This window comes from Amphibalanus amphitrite, unplaced genomic scaffold (genome assembly GCF_019059575.1).
Source record: "Amphibalanus amphitrite isolate SeventyFive unplaced genomic scaffold, NRLGWU_Aamphi_draft 000482F_arrow, whole genome shotgun sequence".
NCBI lineage: Eukaryota > Metazoa > Arthropoda > Thecostraca > Balanomorpha > Balanidae > Amphibalanus > Amphibalanus amphitrite.
In genome coordinates, this window is record NW_024881976.1 from 176761 (window position 1) to 193347 (window position 16587).

Below are 16587 nucleotides of genomic sequence, written 5' to 3' on the forward strand. Positions count from 1 at the left end.
CATAAGTGAGCAGTCAACATGTTTACTTGTACCGGAACTTCTTGGAAGAGCTCGAAAGCAATTAAACGCGATGGTCTTTGGACATCAGACCCTAGCCCTGCACGCACCATCTTGGCACATACAAAGGTCAGGACAGGCTGTATTCCAATGACTGTGTCAATATAGGCCTTTCGTAGTGTCAACGTGCATGAGGCGCAATGTGATCCAGCCCGCACAGCGGCAGGTCGAGCGGGCATAATGGCAGACTGCACAGAATCACACAAAGCCGACCTGTGCTCTAAATCGGATCCAGTCTGTATAAACGTAAAAGCACGAGATACGATTCGCCCTTGCACCGCTCTTTTCTTCAGGTCAGTACTCAGTACCTCTAGTAACCGATACTAATGCGATATCACAAAAAAAATAATTTATAAGAACGTTTATTTCCTCACAAAACGCAGCAGTCGCTAAAGCCGCTACAGATAGCCAACAAAGCATATGGAGCGGGCGCACCAATCCCGTCCCAACATCTGGGAACGGAGCCGGGCCTCTCGACATCAAGCCTGCACCTTAGCATTCCCGAAAACGTCCAAGGCCGAAATAACTACGGGGGTAACAGGATTACAAGTCGGCAGATAATATCGCATAAATCTAAATAAATTCAAGCTCGCGTGCGCGCCACACTACACTGCAAGACGCCTAACTATGGGGGCAGTCTCGCGTAAAGACGCTTACACAAATACACTGGTGATAGCTTTAGCGAACCTCCCGAAACGGTCCAGCAACCGACACCATCCCCACTTTAAAGAACACCTAGAGCGTAGCCTGACGTTACAATTTCCTAGCCCCAAGAAGATGATCGTGCGACGATCGCCCTTCGCCAAAGGTAGGTAAGCTGCGAGAGAGCCATGGTCAAGGTCATCCCGGGGGTAATTTTTGAGCCCAGGCCGAGGAATGCACCCGCAAATACCTTTCAACGGGCAAGCTAAGATCACACAACACACATAGAATCGCCGCGGGGCCCGCAAGCAGGGCCAATTACGTACTAGACCTCAGTTTCATTTGTACACTGCGCCTCTTTGTATGCGTTTGAGGCCGTCCACCACCCAAGGGCACGCGCCACGCACTCCTTTCCGCACTGCTCCGTGCGTACTCGTTCAGGCGCTCAGCTCACGCGTTCTGGCGTTAACGGTATTTACAGTCCACCGGCCTGGCAGCCGGGGACGAGGGCCGCGGAGATCCACCATTAGATGGCGACGCGGACTCATCTTACACCAAGGGGAAAACTCGTTCAAAACACAACGGTCGTTGTGTAGTGCATAGTATGATGTTAAAAGCCAATGATTCCAAAATTTTGCCAAATTGATTCACATTTTAATGCAAGTTTTAAATGGATAAAATCGAAATGAGATCGATCAAAGCTTTAGCTTGAATTATTACTGAAAGCAATCCTACACTATGACTTACTCATTACCAAATGAAGAAGCAATATTTAAGCCGAAATGATGTTCTGAGGCTCATTTCACCTACTCATTACGAACCTCCTGCTCCAGCCACATAGCTCTTCTGGACCACTCCCAGCAATTCAGACTGCCAGCCTTCGGGAGCGTCAGTCCTCGTCATACGTTGTACATGTCAAGGACCGTGTGTTTGTCCCACTTCTTCCACAGGTTTTCGAGTGGCTCTTCTGCCAGTGGTTGCACTGGCTGGAGGGTTTACCAGCGTCCTCCGGAGCGGCGTCCACCACCACCACCGTACCCGCGGCCACCGCCGTACCGGCCTGGAGCACACACAGCTGGGTTAGTCAGGTAGCCAACAGACAACAGGTCGCAACTCTTTCAAACGACAAAACCGAATATGTGGCAAAAAGTCATGAGAAGTTCCAGGCTCCCCGATAAGCGTGCCTCATTAAGTGTAATCCTACAAAGACCAAAATCTATCAACAGATAATGAACGGCCAACACAAGTACAGTTAGTTAGGTCCGCTTCAATATCCCACGCTACAATCGAACCTCGACACAGCTAGCCATCCATAATGTCACCATCGTCCCTTTCACCATCCCATTTCATCCCCACCACCACTCCAGATCCCTCGATCACTCACTGCGTCCTCCGTATCCACGGCTCGAGTTCTGCAGCTCGATCAGTTTCGGGTTGACCACCTGATTGGCCTCACGCAGCACCGAGATCAGATCGCGTGCCTTGGCCGCGTTCTCAGCCGTAAAGAACGTGTAGGCGGTGCCCGTGTTGTGGCTGCGAGCCGTGCGCCCGATCCGGTGGATGTAGTCCTCAGAGTTGTTGGGGTAGTCGAAGTTGATGACGAACTTGACGTCCGTGACGTCTGAACACGCCCGAGGTTTGTTAGAACGTGTCGACAATAGTTGGGGGATGGGGGAGGAAGAGTGTGTGGGGTGCGGGGAAGTTTCAACAACAACAAATTACACAGACACATACGCACAGACATGAGACACAGTACACTACATAGGTACGATACTTTCAAAATTTACCACCACCACCCGCCGCAGCGGTAGATTCAGGCGGCCGGCGGCTGGCGTTCAGTGCCACGCCGCCGGACGCACTTACCACTGAAGCGGGCGCCTACGGTGGCGACTCAGGCGGCGGCAGACTGCGAGCGACCGATTCCTCCCTGCCACCCCCACCTGCAACACAAACCGGCCGGCCGGCGGGCGGCGGCACGTCACTGACGGCCGACTAGCGCTCGCCCGCAGGCGCCGCTCCCGCTCTGGCGCACACCGGTCCCGCCGCGGCCGGCCGGGCGCGGAGAGCGCCGGCCGCCGCCTCTGGCTGCGCGGACGGTCAACGGGGCGGTGTGTGAGTGCGCAGAGCGGAGCGTAGTGCGCCTCCCCGGCCGGGCCGGCGCGCAGGCTCCCTCCCCGGACCGGCGCGGCGCCGCCTCGCTCCCGACAGTGTGACCAAACGGTGCCGTTTGTGTCCGACCTGCCCCGGCGGCCAGCAAACATTCATCGCCTGAAATACTGCTCAGGGGAAAAGGAAAGGTCTAGGAATATATCCACGGAATTCTCTTACATTCCAGTGGCTCAATCGCAAAGAGCCAAAGAGATATTTGCATAAAAATACAGAACGTCAGCCTTCCGTTGCCAATTTCCTTACTGAAGTACCCGTTCACAAGGATTCATGGGCGAAATTTGAAGTCAACTGCCCACTTTTTGAGCATGGAGGCTCTTTAAAAGCGAAAAATGTACATCCAACATTGGAGAAACTCCGGAGAGATTAATATTCTAGAAGAATAAGCATTCAACGCAAATGACAACTCATTATCAGATCTAGACAAATAATTCAATTTCAGCAACTATCAAACAAATTATCTTACCCTTCCGGCAGTGAAAAAATCGTCTGAGTCGGCGCATTCGGCATTGAACACTGTTTTCGAGGTTAAAACCTATGACCATCGCTCTTGTACGACTTGTGCGCGAACAGTGCAACGGTTATCGTATCAGAGATGCATAAAACCAATGAAATACATCCCAGGCTGATAGCTTATGGTGTTACGCAAGGAAGCGCTGTGTCTCCCTTCCTTTTCCAAAAAAACTTCTCTCCAATAAAGGTAAATGGTGGGCAAAACTGCCGTACCAGAGCAACAACCTAGCAGAGCTGATTGTGGCTGACGGGGTAAAAAGTGCGTCGGTTGCAGCTTAGTGCATAAGGATGGGGAGGAAAATGAATATTAGGCAGAAAGACACAGTCAAACACCATTCAATTACGCACAAGTCGCAAAATTTACGGCATCATTATAAGTATAAGTAAAGATACTACGTTACATAAGAAATTATAGATACGATCAGGCAAAAACTGAATGTTGCTGGTCCCAACACAAAACAGACACTTGGCCACACTTATCGGGACATTGTATCCGGCACATCTTATGGCCGGACATTTGGCGCCGGCCACATCTAACGGCTGGGCAGTGTTCCGGCCACATCTCAAGGCTGGGCAGTCATCCCGGCCGCAACACCGAACAGTTGCCCGGCACACCTGAGGGCCGGACAGTTGGTTCCGGCACAGGTCACGGCCGGGCACTTACCCGGCATATCTTAGGCCGGGTATCATTCCGGCACACCTTAGGCCGGGCAGCTGGTTCCGGCGCAGGTCACGGCCGGGCACTTACCCGGCACACTTCACGGCCGGGTATCATTCCGGCACACCTGAGGGCCGGACAGTTGGTTCCGGCACAGGCCATGGCCGGGCACTTACCCGGCATACCTTAGGCCGGATAGTTATGCCGGCCGCATTGCACAGCCGGAAAGTTGGTTCCGGCCATATCCCACGGCCGGACAGTCGTTCCGGCCAATTTCACAGCGGGACATTGACTCCGGCACATCTCATGGCCGGACACTCGTTGCCGGCACACCTTACGGCCGGGCAGTTGCTCCCCGGCACGTCTCACGGCCGGATAGTTGGTTCCGGCACACCTGACGACCGGCAGTAAGCCCAGCTCGCCTCACGGCCGGTCACCCAGTACTGGTCAGTCGTTGCCAGTACACGTCATGGCTGGGCAGTTGGTGGCTGGTGCCGGCCAATGTCACGGCCGAATACTTACCCGGCACGCCTCACGGCCGGGCAGCACCCCGGCACACCTGAAGGCCGGACAGTTGGTCCCCGGCACCCGTTATGCCGGGACTTTGTTTGCTACGCCGGGACTATGCCTGCTATGCCGGGCAGTCCCGGCAACTGCTGTCATGTTCCCTGTTGCCGGCAACACGCTGCGATGCCGGTTCGGTTGGACCACCGGCCCTTATACTACCGACAATCCCTGCTGCGTTACCTGCTGTCGCCCTCCCATGCCGGCAAAGTTTAAAACCCAGGATGCCGGCTAGGGGCGTCATCTTGGTGCGCCCACACGGCGCACACCCAGATGGGCAGGGCAGGCACGCAGGTAGTCTCCCTTTACCACCAGGACCCGAGGACACCCCTCCAACCGGGACCGGGAACGACGGTCCCCCGGCCCTCCCGGGGACACCGGTGCCGAGCGGGGCGCGCCGGGATGGTCCCTACCCGACCACCCGCGCGCCGGCCCGGCCCTGTCCAGGGGTGTCCCTCGGCGCCCGTGGTCTAGATATCCCCAAGTCGTCTCGGAACGATCCAAGTCCGCCACCCTTGTCCGCCCTACGACCCTCTGTAGCTCTACCAACGAATCACAGCCTGGAGTCTACACACTCCTCTACTGGAGTCGTCAGTTAAGTCGCTGGCAGTCTACGGAAACCCGTGCTTCACAGGACCTCAGTAGCTTTTGGAAACCCACTGCAGACTCAGAGTGTGTAGCAAGCAGGTTAGCCAACCTCCTGCCACACCGCCGTTCGCTGATCACTTCTGAAGTCGGCAGAACCGCCTCGGCTGGCCTCCAGCTCCCTCCCGGCCCTTGCTACTCACCCAGGCCGCGCGCAGCCACATCAGTGGCGACGAGGATGGGCGAGCGGCCGCTGCGGAACTCCCGCAGCACCCAGTCGCGCTCCTGCTGTGACTTGTCGCCGTGGATACACATCCCCGGCCATCCCTCGCGGCGCATCTGGCGGGTCAGCTCGTCCGAGCCGCGCTTCGTCTCGGTGAAGATGATGGTCTTGTTCTCCTTCTCGGCCATGATTTCCTCGAGTAGGCGGAACAGTCTGGGAAAGAGAACGGCGAGAGGTTTGGTTACGCTGTCAGAAGCAGGAAGGGGGACGAAGAGACAAGATGATAGGGCATACGCAGAGTGAAGAGGCAGCTTAGTGAGATAGGTCACGGTAATAACGGGAAAAGATGGTTCGGCTTATTACAGTTTGTAACAGGATAGCCCATGATAGACCTCTGTGTACCAGTCGAGTCAATCAGTGGTCCATCGAGATAGCCGCACACGCACAAGTTATCGACACATTGAAAGCCAATCGAAGGTCACACTAGCCAGTCGCACTCACTTCTGGAACTTCTCGTGGCTCTCACAGACGTCGACGATCTGCAGGATGTTGTGGTTGGCGGCCAGGTCCAGGGAGCCCACGTTTAGCTGGGTGTAGTCGGTCAGGAACTCCTCGGCAAGACGACGCACCTGCGGAGAACGGCGGGGACGGGAGTCAGCGGGGAGGGGCATGGGGAGCTCAGCAGATGTTCCTCGTGATTGGGGGCCGATTCAATAGAAAATTAACACCAGTAAAACGCCTTTTGGGCGAAGAACGAGCGAGCGAGACAGTGAGCCCTGCAGGCTGCACGTGCGGAAGGGCGAGAGGGTACTTCCAACGGGCTTGCGCAAAGCACCCTTCTAACCGGTCGCTAGCGGTGTACCAAATTTGAACGCAATCGGCCCAGCCGTTCCTGAGATCTGGAAGCGACATTCTGCACGTGCGCACGTGCAAACGGGGTCCAAACTGAGTTTTGCACGGCACCCTACTAACTGGTCCCCAACCGTGTACCAAATTTGAGCGTAATCGGCCCAGCCGTTCTCGAGATCTGGAAGCGCCCCCTGCACGTGCGCACGTGCAGTAGCACCTTAACCGCAACACATGGGAACGCATTGCCTGGCGGGTGCCTACCTGTATGCCAAGTTTCAGCGAAATCGCCCTAGTAATTACCGAGTTATTAAAATGGGAACAAATCTGACACCTCTTATTGTTGTATTTTGCACGTGCACTGAAAGTGACCCGCATGCATCGAGAGTATCCTATTTTTGGTAGAAGGGATGTTGCTACCCTACAAAAATTACCGCAAGTCAATCGCCCGAGCGGTTGCTGAGATATGAGCCTCTCAAAATCACTACTTTTGCAAAACAGCTTGAACACCCTTGACTTTTCACGTGGCACGTGCCACGACGGTCACTGAGGTGTATCAAAAGTAGTCAATTACGGGGTAGAAGGGATGGGGCTACCCAGCAAAAAAGACCGCAGGCCAATCGGTCCAGCGGTTGCTGAGATATAAGCCTCTCAAAAGCGTTACAGGCCGGGCCGCTCATACTGAGATTTTTCCGTTATATTGAAAAGACTCACTTCGCTCGCTGCGCTCGCTCGCTCGTAATCAGTCAGTGAGGGCAAAAAGTAACCAGTAAAACGCCTTTTGGGCGAAGAACGAGCGAGCGAGATAGTGAGCCCTGCACGTGCGGAAGGGCGAGAGGGTACTTCCAACGGGCTTGTGCAAAGCACCCTTCTAACCGGCCGCTAGCGGTGTGCCAAATTTGAACGCAATCGGCCCAGCCGTTCCTGAGATCTGGAAGCGGCATTCTGCACGTGCGCACGTGCAAACGGGGTCCAAACTGACTTTTGCACGGCACCCTACTAACTGGTCCCCAACCGTGTACCAAATTTGAGCGCAATCGGCCCAGCCGTTCTCGAGATCTGGGAGCGCCCCCTGCACGTGCGCACGTGCAGTAGCACCCTAACCGCAACACATGGGAATGCATTGCCTGGTGGGTGCCTACCTGTATGCCAAGTTTCAGCGAAATCGCCCCAGTAATTACCGAGTTACTGAAATGGAAACAAATTTGGCACCTCTTCTTTTTGTATTTTGCACGTGCAGTAGGGGGCACTCACATAGATCAAGAGTATCCGACCTTTGGTAGAAGGGATGCAGCTACCCTATAAAAATTACCGCAAGACAATCGCTCAAGCCACTGCTGAGATATGGGTCTCTTAAAATCACTACTTTTGCAAAACTGCTTGAACACCCTTGACTTTTCACGTGGCACGTGCCACGACGGTCACCGAGATGTATCAAAAGTAGTCAATAACGGGGTAGAAGGGATGGGGCTACCCAGCAAAAAAAGACTGCAGGCCAATCGGTCCAGCGGTTGCTGAGATATAAGCCTCTCAAAAGCGTTACAGGCCGGGCCGGGCCGGGCCGGGCCGCTCATACCGATATTTTTCCGTTATATTGAAAAGACTTCGCTTCGCTCGCTGCGCTCGCTCGCTCGTAATAATATTTTAAGTAAAAATAAAAAAGTAAGAAATCATAAGTGCATGTTCGGTCATAAAATAAGTCAAACATAATGTATACATACAACGATTGAATAACATTTTAATCCATAAGATTTCGAATCCGTTTCATTGAATCAGTTTGAAACAGCGCTGCCCCACCCCCTGCCATCCGCTATCCCCTACAAACCTCCTTGGGCCACGTGGCGCTCCACATGAGCGTCTGCCTGTCGGGTCGGATCTGCTCCACAATCTTCCTAATCTGCGGCTCGAAACCCATGTCCAGCATCCTGTCGGCCTCGTCCAGCACCAGATAGGTGCAGCGACGCAGGTTGGTCTTGCCCATCTCCAGAAAGTCAATCAGCCGGCCCGGAGTGGCGATCACGATCTCCACGCCGCGCTCCAGGTCACGCAGCTGACGGAGGAGAGGGAAGGGCGGTCACAGAGGGAATCGTACACATGGTAGAGGCATGTAGCCCCAGGAGCAATTCACGCAGCTGATGGGGAGAAGATGATGATAATGCCACTACGAGTATGCACGGTGGATCTGAATTATGGGATCGATTAACCGATAAAATCGATCGGATACAACCCCTTAAATAGACAACTGAAACTTTAATGTCACAGTCAATCATTTCAGAACACCAAATGGCCAAAAAACAAACTAGCATTGGCCATTGCATGGGGAAAATGCCACATCACACGCTCAGCCACTCCCAGCAGATAATAATCATCCACCTTGTATTGCCTCACCTACTCTCCCAATAAACACACCCCTATCTGGGCTATCGAGCCGGAATAACTACTCTTAGCCCCACTCAGCGTCCCCAACCTTGCACCTACCTGTCCTCCCTTGGGCGCTCCGCCGTACACACAGGTGTGCCGCAGCTTGGAGGAGCGACCGAACTCGCTGGCCACCTCAGAGATCTGCTGGGCCAGCTCACGGGTGGGTGCCAGCACCAGAGCCACCGGTCCGTCGCCCGGCCGCAGGTAGTCCTGAGCGCAGCGGGAGAGACCGAGACATCAGGTGGATTCATAGAGTGAAGAGGAGAGGAGGGTTGGCGAAGGAAGGAGAAGGAAGGAAGGGTATGGGATGGGAGGGAAGGGGAGGAGAGAAAGGCATGTCGAGAGTTCCCTCTCGAAGGATGTTATCAGCCCGACCTGCCTAGTTTTCCCAACAAGCAACTGGTAGCTAGCTTGAGTCTTTACAAGTTAGGAGGTGTGTGGGCGTTCCCTAGCCTTGGCAAAGCGAGAGCAGAGCTGACTGACAGGAATTAGAAAGTAAAATCTGTCCTGTTGGGGACAGGGCAAAACATCAACGGCTAACGAATAACCATTAACCATCCTGTCCTGGGGTATCAGTGTGGGCGGAGTTCACGAGCTTGCTCATGAAACAAAAAGATGCACATTCTACCATGGGAACATCCAATCCTGTAAAATATCCAAAGAAATAAACCCCTCAATAAATCAGAGCCCACCAACCACTCACCTGATGGTTGATGTGGATGATGGCCGGCAACATGTAGGCCAGCGTTTTGCCGGAGCCGGTCTGGGCGATACCGACCATGTCGCGGCCGGAGAGGGCGATCGGCCAGCCCTGAGCCTGAATCGGGGTCGGGTGCTGGAAACCGTTCGCCCTGCCCAACAGAGCAAGGTGACAACGCTGTCAGATCATTTCTTTTTCAGTTTTCACCTTGACTGGCTGATAGCTACCTACTTATGATTCATGTCATGCTAGTGTTTAAATTACCGATGAGTCAAATGGGCAGCGATATATCCTCTCAAAAGGAATAAAACCAATGATGCTAAGAAAGACCTTGAAATAGTACCTTGTAGGCAAAGGACAGCATCTGGTAATCCCCAGACACTGCGACAAAATCGTGGCACCCAGTCATACGAGACGCACGAGACCGACAGATACCACCAAACGCTACACCACAGCCCCCTCACCGGATGGTGTTCATGATGTAGTCTGGCATGGCGCAGTCCTGGAACTCCATCAGCGGCTGCGGCACCACCGTGCCGCGCACCGTGATCTCACTGCGCTGACGGAACGCGTCCACCTCCGACTGACTGCGCGCCAGCACGTGCGGCAGCGGCTGGTAAAAGTCCTTCTGGAACGGGGTCAGTTTGATGGAGGACCAGTCGGGCCGGCGCAGGTTGCCGCCCGGCTGGCTGCTCTTCATCCCCATTCGGCCGCCGCCGAACCCACCGCCGAAACCGCCATAGCTGCTGCCGTACCTGGGAGCGAAGGGAGGTATAACGTCGCTACTCGCTGATGACGCTGATGACGATTGATGATGCTTAATGACAGGACGAAGGTAAAAATCACCATCTACTGGCTACACACACATTAATCCGCTGAATTCAACATGGGAGCCAATCCGCTGGCTGACTGCGAGTTTAGCGATGAATACATATTGCATGACGAAGTGTTACCTATGTTCTGCCTTTTATCATTTATGACCAAAAAAGCTTTGCAGGAAGAGTTGTTATGCCTACAGTTTTGAAGATGATAAAAATGTTAGAGCCAAAAAATGAAGAAATAACAGGGTCACAACACTGATATAATATTTTTGCAATTTTCGGAATTTCGTCCCCGATCAAAATTCAAAAATATCATTTTTGGACAGAAATATCATGAAAAGAAAAGAAAGAAAAATGAAAAGGAATATTACTTACAGCACTCAAAGTATTCTATGAAATTACCAAATTTTGGATTGTTAGCTCTATTTTGGGTAAATTTATGGTGAAAAACTACTTAAAGGCATGACATCAAATTTAATAGGTAAGTACTCCATTTTTAGCCATTCTTAACCAAGAAGATGGGCACCATATAGCCTCGCTGCTGGCGCACCGTAAAACACCAATGACCAAATCATCATCATCATCATAAACCAAGAAGGTCAAAACCAAGACCACCATAAATTAGATTCCCCAAACGAGCTATATGGAATCTATAGGTACTGTTTTTTCATAGGTACATAAACATAATTTTTTAGATTTGACCTTTTCGACCTGGGCGGTGTTTCACGGGACGCTGCTACCACGCTGCTATCAAATTGCGCGAGCTGACGTCACACTTGTGGTAGTGTTGGAGCAATGGGCCTGTTGATGTTTCCATGGAAACCCAATTTGACACGTGTAAAAGCAGCGTGCTGCTATCACGGGTGAAACAGGGCCCCGACCTTCACCTTAGGTAGGTAACCTAAACTGGTCCCAATGGGCCACCAGACCCACAGCATTGAATTTGAAATGCAAAACTGACCATACAACATGCATCCATCACATGACCAGGTCCTATAGTAAGAGCTAGGTTCATACTGTTTGTGACCTAAGTGACCTGGCCTCTGTGACCTGACCTGATATTTGTGAGATTTAAGCAAAGTACCTATGAGTAAGACAAACATTGCTTGTTGATGATTTTTGATTTCATGCCTTTTACTCAATCTCATAAATTATAACACATTTCTGGGGTCTGTTAATGGTCAGAAAGGCAACCAGTCCATTGGGCTTTGACCTAACCTGTAACATCACCAGGCAGTGTCCCAAAATTGAGTTTTGTCATGGGTGTCAGAGGGGAAAAATACCCACCAAAATGGGGGGGGGGAGGTAGAAAACTGCTGATTCGATTAGATCTAAAAGGAGTGCAGAGAAACAACAAAAACATGTATTTTATTCTAGGGTGTAGAATGTTTGATGCTAAACCTGGCATCCACGCAACTGCTCCTGGTAAAAATCCTAAGTTTTCTTGGTTGGGAGTGGACAATTATTCTTAAATATTGGTGGCAAGAGTGAAAAATGAATTTAATTTGGATGTCGTTTCCCACCCAAATCGACAAATTTTGGGACATTGTCACCAGGTGCACCTAGATAAATGAAATTGGGCCACAAGCTAGTTTCGAGGCGGGGCTATCAAACACGGTTTGAATTTTAAAAATCAGTCAGTAATTTTTCCTGTGGGGGCGGGGCATTTTAGCCCCTACTGGTGGATAGCACTGGCAATGCTGCAATAGCCCTACATTGCTCGGGTTAAGCTGATTAATCTGTCTATGCAGCCGGTGGATAGCAGGGTCTGGCGATGCCGCAATAGCCCTACGTTACACGGGTTAAAGGGACAGTCCCACCTTAACATTAGTTTTGAGTTGAGATAGCCAAGTTTGCGGCCAGGCTCAGAAACCACCATTTATCCTGGTCGCAACCCCCGCAGCTTTATAGTGTTCAAGAAATTTCTTCCCTTTACTTGCAGGGTGGGACCAGCGTAGTCCCTATCTCTTAACACTAACAGACTCTGATGACGTCATCAAGCCCATTGACCTCGCGTTATAAAATAAAAGTCCTATATTTCAAAAACGGGTGAATATTTTTCGGTGAAATTTGGTAGATGTTCATTTTCGCTCTTTCTGATTCAAGGCACCACTTTTATGCCAATTCATTAACTTTTTTAAGGTGGGAGGGTCCCTTTAAGCTGATTATTCTGTCTACTTAGCCTGTCAGGTGTTATAACCTAAATAGCTATATCAGTTGGGGAAACTACGAGGCAAATGTCAAAAAATGGATTGGTCAATAAATGGACTTTTGATGACCATATATGGGCATAAATGCAGCCCCCGCTACTAAGGGTGAAAAACGGTATAACAAGCCGGTACCTACTTGTGGTATCGCGTCCACTTATTGGAGAGAAAAGGCTTCCATTTTTCACTAGGGATTGGTGTGATTTGATTAAATTCGGCGAATTGACTCGAAAATGGCGATAGGAAAATGGCTTTTCTGCAGGTTCTGGGCGTCGCAATCAGCTGGCCATTCAATAAATGGATTGGTTTTATGAAAGAAAATTGTTAAAAGATTTAATTTAATTACAATTAACAAAAATATTTAATTCCAAAATAATAACTTACCTAACTACAATTAGAAAAACCATAAGCAAAATAATAAAAATGATGACATTTTTAAACCACGGTACTGCTTACATTTTATGGCACGTCTGTTTCAATCCGCCATATTTGCCAATCACGGTTTGACCTTGCGTTGTAACTCTGCGATTTAGAGCTGCCAGTTAATTATGCACCGAGTGAGTGTAGGCCTTGTGTGGTTAAAAAACATTCTTATGCCTTATTTTTCATTTGAGTGCTAAAATTCATTGAAAAGATGAAGTTGTCTGATTTTATGACCATATATGGTCATCGCCCCGCCCACTCCAGCCGCTGATTGGCTAATCCAATTTTTGTTTGGCTCCTCGTAGTTTCCCCAACTGATATCGGTCGGAGAGGCCATCATAACCAAGCGTTTTCATTGTAGTTAATTCATATATCCCAGTCAAGTATTCAGTTAGGTCAGTTGCCACTATAAAGAAGCCTTTTAGCAAAACAAAATATCCAAATCAGAAAGTGATAAATGGATGCACAGCCACAACTTGACAACATCACAACCATTCAGCACCCAGCTGTATTACCCACACAGACAAAATATGATATTTCCATAATGATACTTTGCAGCGAAAGCTCAGAAAGCAAAAAGGACTTACATGACCACTGCCAATAACAGTGAAAATCGACACAATTTCTCTGAAACGAAAACCAAAACACCAAGATGGCCGTCGGGGAGTCACCGAGTCAACGTCCTCACTTTGAATCTAGTCAAATCCGTTTAAAATGCAGCGTTAAATGACGTCATAAGAAAATCGTTTTAAGTAAAGCAAACGATCGTAGCTAGCAGATAAACTTCACAATCTGCTACCTGATTCGTTTAAACAAAATGATATCATAAAACATTTTAGACAAGTGTAGGACAGATTAGAAACTATTTTCTGTGACTTGAGGGTAAACAAAACAAATACGCGGATGAACACACATTTTCTTATTTGATAAAAAGCATACGATCTATTCACTTTTCCTTCTCAAAATGAATAAGATAATATTCAAAATTTGCTTCTTTTGATACATGCCAGTCATTTTTGGATGAAAAGCAGCGTTTTACACACAACAACTTCTATTCCACAATGTATCAGAAAATATAGTTAAATAGAGCCACAAGTTTTTGAACAGCGAGCCCGGCATTCTTTTGTTGTTTCATTTCATGTATCCATTTGATTCAAATTTCATTCCTCGACCATAAACGTAGCAAATGAAATAAAGAAGCAGGCTCAAGTGATTGGTGCACGCACATGGGCACAGGTTCATAACGTAGGCAGAAACGTTTTATGCAACGTTTCTCGACTTGCCAATTAGTCCTTTGAACTAAGGGAACGACCACCGACCGATTAAAATATCAGATATTTATGTTTATATACACTGTGATATTTACGACATTAGAAGTCACTGAAGTCATTGGAGTTCCGAACATGCCAAATTTGCAATGAAATTGCATACTTCAACTCTATTGGCTTTAGTTGCCGACGGTTTATGTTCGGTAGCTGGCTGCGATTGGTTGATGTTAAGGATTCAAATTATTGCAGATCATCGTGCCTGGAAAAAGGTTATACGATTCGTATTCAAATGTAAAAAAAAAAATTTTCAATTTCAATCAATTTCGCAGCTGCTAGGAAAAAGGATGGCTGCAAAGTTAGCAGTGGAATAGGGTTGTCTGCCACAGTCAGCTGTTTCGTTCATGACGCATTTCTCACATTTACGGCGCGGCAAGCTACACACGCAAGCATATTTACGTCTGGACAACGAGTTGCGTTGGAGAGGCCGGAAATAGTGGCGATTTCAGGACCGCAAGAATGGACCGCCATTGGAATGATTCTTTTTGAAACCGTGCACTGTTTTCGGCCGGAATTTAATAGTTACTACAAAATATTTTGTAATTACGTTTCCACCGAGAATGAATGCTATCAGGGCTAAATTTTTACTACTTTTGCATTTTGTCAAGAAGCATATAGTGCTGTTATATTGCAGTTTTTGCGCGTTTGTTACAAAATATGAAGCGAATAAGCGTCAGTGTTATTCATCAGTGCCAAAAGTTAAAGGGACCCTCCCACCTTCAAAAAAGTTAATGAATTGGCATGAAAGTGATGTCGCTCGGTTCAGAAAGAGCAAAAACGAATATCTACCAAATTTCATCGAAAAATATTCACCGGTTTTCAAGGTATTAGACTTTTACTTTTGTTTACTTTTTGGGATCTCCGCTGTTCCTAGCGACTTTATTTGAAAGTGCGGCATTTGTTGCGCGCAAAGCAGCATATACCACCGCGTGCTACAAAACGTTTTAGTCAAACATTTAAAACTCGTTAGATATCTGCGATGACGTCACACATTCAGAGGGGTATTCCTAAGCATTAGCCCCTCTGAATCAAGATGCTGCAATTTTGAAATTCAATATTTCCGATTTAAGGCATTTCTCGATGTTGTGAGTGCCGAAACCGGTAATTGTGAGCCAGGGACCCCATTTTGGCTATCTCAACTCAAATCTAATGTTAAGGTGGGAGGGTCCCTTTAACTTGATGGGAAGCTATGCTAATTGCTCTTGTCCATCCACTAGAAGTTATTAAATATTTTGCTTTGTGTATTCCAAAAGGAGTGGGAACTATTTTATTTGTGCCTTCATGTCAGAATTGAAGGTGGATCATTAAATTTTGATTTTCAAGGCAGTTTACAAACAAGCATTTGGTCTTTCTCGGATATACCTAAGCAGTGGCTAAGAAGAAAAGGTTGATCAATCCTGAAGTTCAGTCATCGTACCTCAACTTGGCAGCAAGATCCCCAAGGACAGAGGTTATATTGTATACCTGTCCTGTAAATCAAAGCATTTTTGTGCCTGCAAAGGCTTAAGCTATTTGTGGTGTGTTCGGAGCGAGGCCATATGGCCGTTTTTGTTGTATGTTTATGTGGAGATTGAATATAACTGTGACCCTTTGCTTGTTTGTATACTTACTATGGTCAAATAGGGAACAGCACATTCACATAACATACTCACCTAGCACCTAACTCATAGCTGTACCCTGCAGGATCTGTACTTGTTCATGTCTCGAGCAAAGCACTAAAGTAGCTTTGTAATCATTTCCCACATTTTCTGAGCATCTAACATGACATACAGCAGTGCAGAGCAGCTTCAGAGAAGAAACACTTTAAATGCACAGACTCACACCAGCCACCCAATGAGCCAGTTCCTCAGTTGACTGTTTCCCTGGATGCAGCTTGGCAAGGTGAGCTAACTATAGGCAACTTGAAGGTTAGCAGGTAAGACTGAGTTAGGGTGAGTACCTACCTATAATAACTGGGTGCTTCTGCTATGCAGGTCTTGGGTAAGGCTGCAAATATGTGTGATGATTGAGGTTAGGTCAGCTGTCAGGTTATTCAGGTATGCTCATTGCTCAGGTCACATTTTTATGGACACTTGGCAAATTAAAAAACTAGCATAACCTAATCTAAGCTAACCCGACTAAACCTACACAACTGCTGACTATAGGAACTAAGCACCTACCTACTTGTGCCTATATCTCATACCATGTCAAAACTCAAAGTAGAGTTCCTTGGTGGAACATTACCCTCAGTACTTTTTATCCCAGCCCTGTGAAGAAAACTAATACTTCTAAGCTCTGAGTCACTGCTGGCCATCCACAGGAAGAAACGCTGAGACTGAGAGCTTTGCCATTGTATATTGGACCAACAATCATGAATCACTATCATGAATGACTATGAACACATCATATGATCACATCGCTGCATGGATTGTCACATTGACAATTTTATAACAATCC

The 16587-nt window shown here is 48.8% G+C and overlaps 1 protein-coding gene across 2 annotated transcripts; it reads right to left on the minus strand.

Moving 5' to 3' along the window:
• Nucleotides 1-403: 403 nt before the first annotated feature.
• Nucleotides 404-13689, minus strand: LOC122392331 (probable ATP-dependent RNA helicase DDX17). Of its 2 annotated transcripts, XR_006258501.1 has the most exons (10): nucleotides 13414-13532; nucleotides 9840-10130; nucleotides 9379-9526; nucleotides 8733-8885; nucleotides 8080-8304; nucleotides 5910-6037; nucleotides 5389-5621; nucleotides 2563-2639; nucleotides 2084-2320; nucleotides 404-1759 (listed from the first exon to the last, which is right to left on the minus strand). XR_006258501.1 is itself a non-coding variant. In XM_043387060.1 (9 exons), coding segments are annotated over exons 1-9 (1482 nt in total). In that variant the 5' UTR covers nucleotides 13416-13689; the 3' UTR covers nucleotides 404-1694. The 2 variants fall into 2 exon arrangements, 1 of the variants encoding a protein (XP_043242995.1); XM_043387060.1 differs by lacking the exon at nucleotides 2563-2639 and having other exon boundaries at nucleotides 13414-13689.
• Between the last annotated feature and the right edge of the window lie 2898 nt (nucleotides 13690-16587).

What these genes read in the sequence shown, in the direction of transcription:
- LOC122392331 (XM_043387060.1), bottom strand. An exon ending in TACATCATGAACACCATCCG is followed by an intron (nt 9,527 to 9,839) that starts GTGAGGGGGCTG and finishes TCTGTTGGGCAG; the next exon opens with GGCGAACGGTTTCCAGCACC. An exon ending in GCGCCACGTGGCCCAAGGAG is followed by an intron (nt 6,038 to 8,079) that starts GTTTGTAGGGGA and finishes CGTTCTCCGCAG; the next exon opens with GTGCGTCGTCTTGCCGAGGA.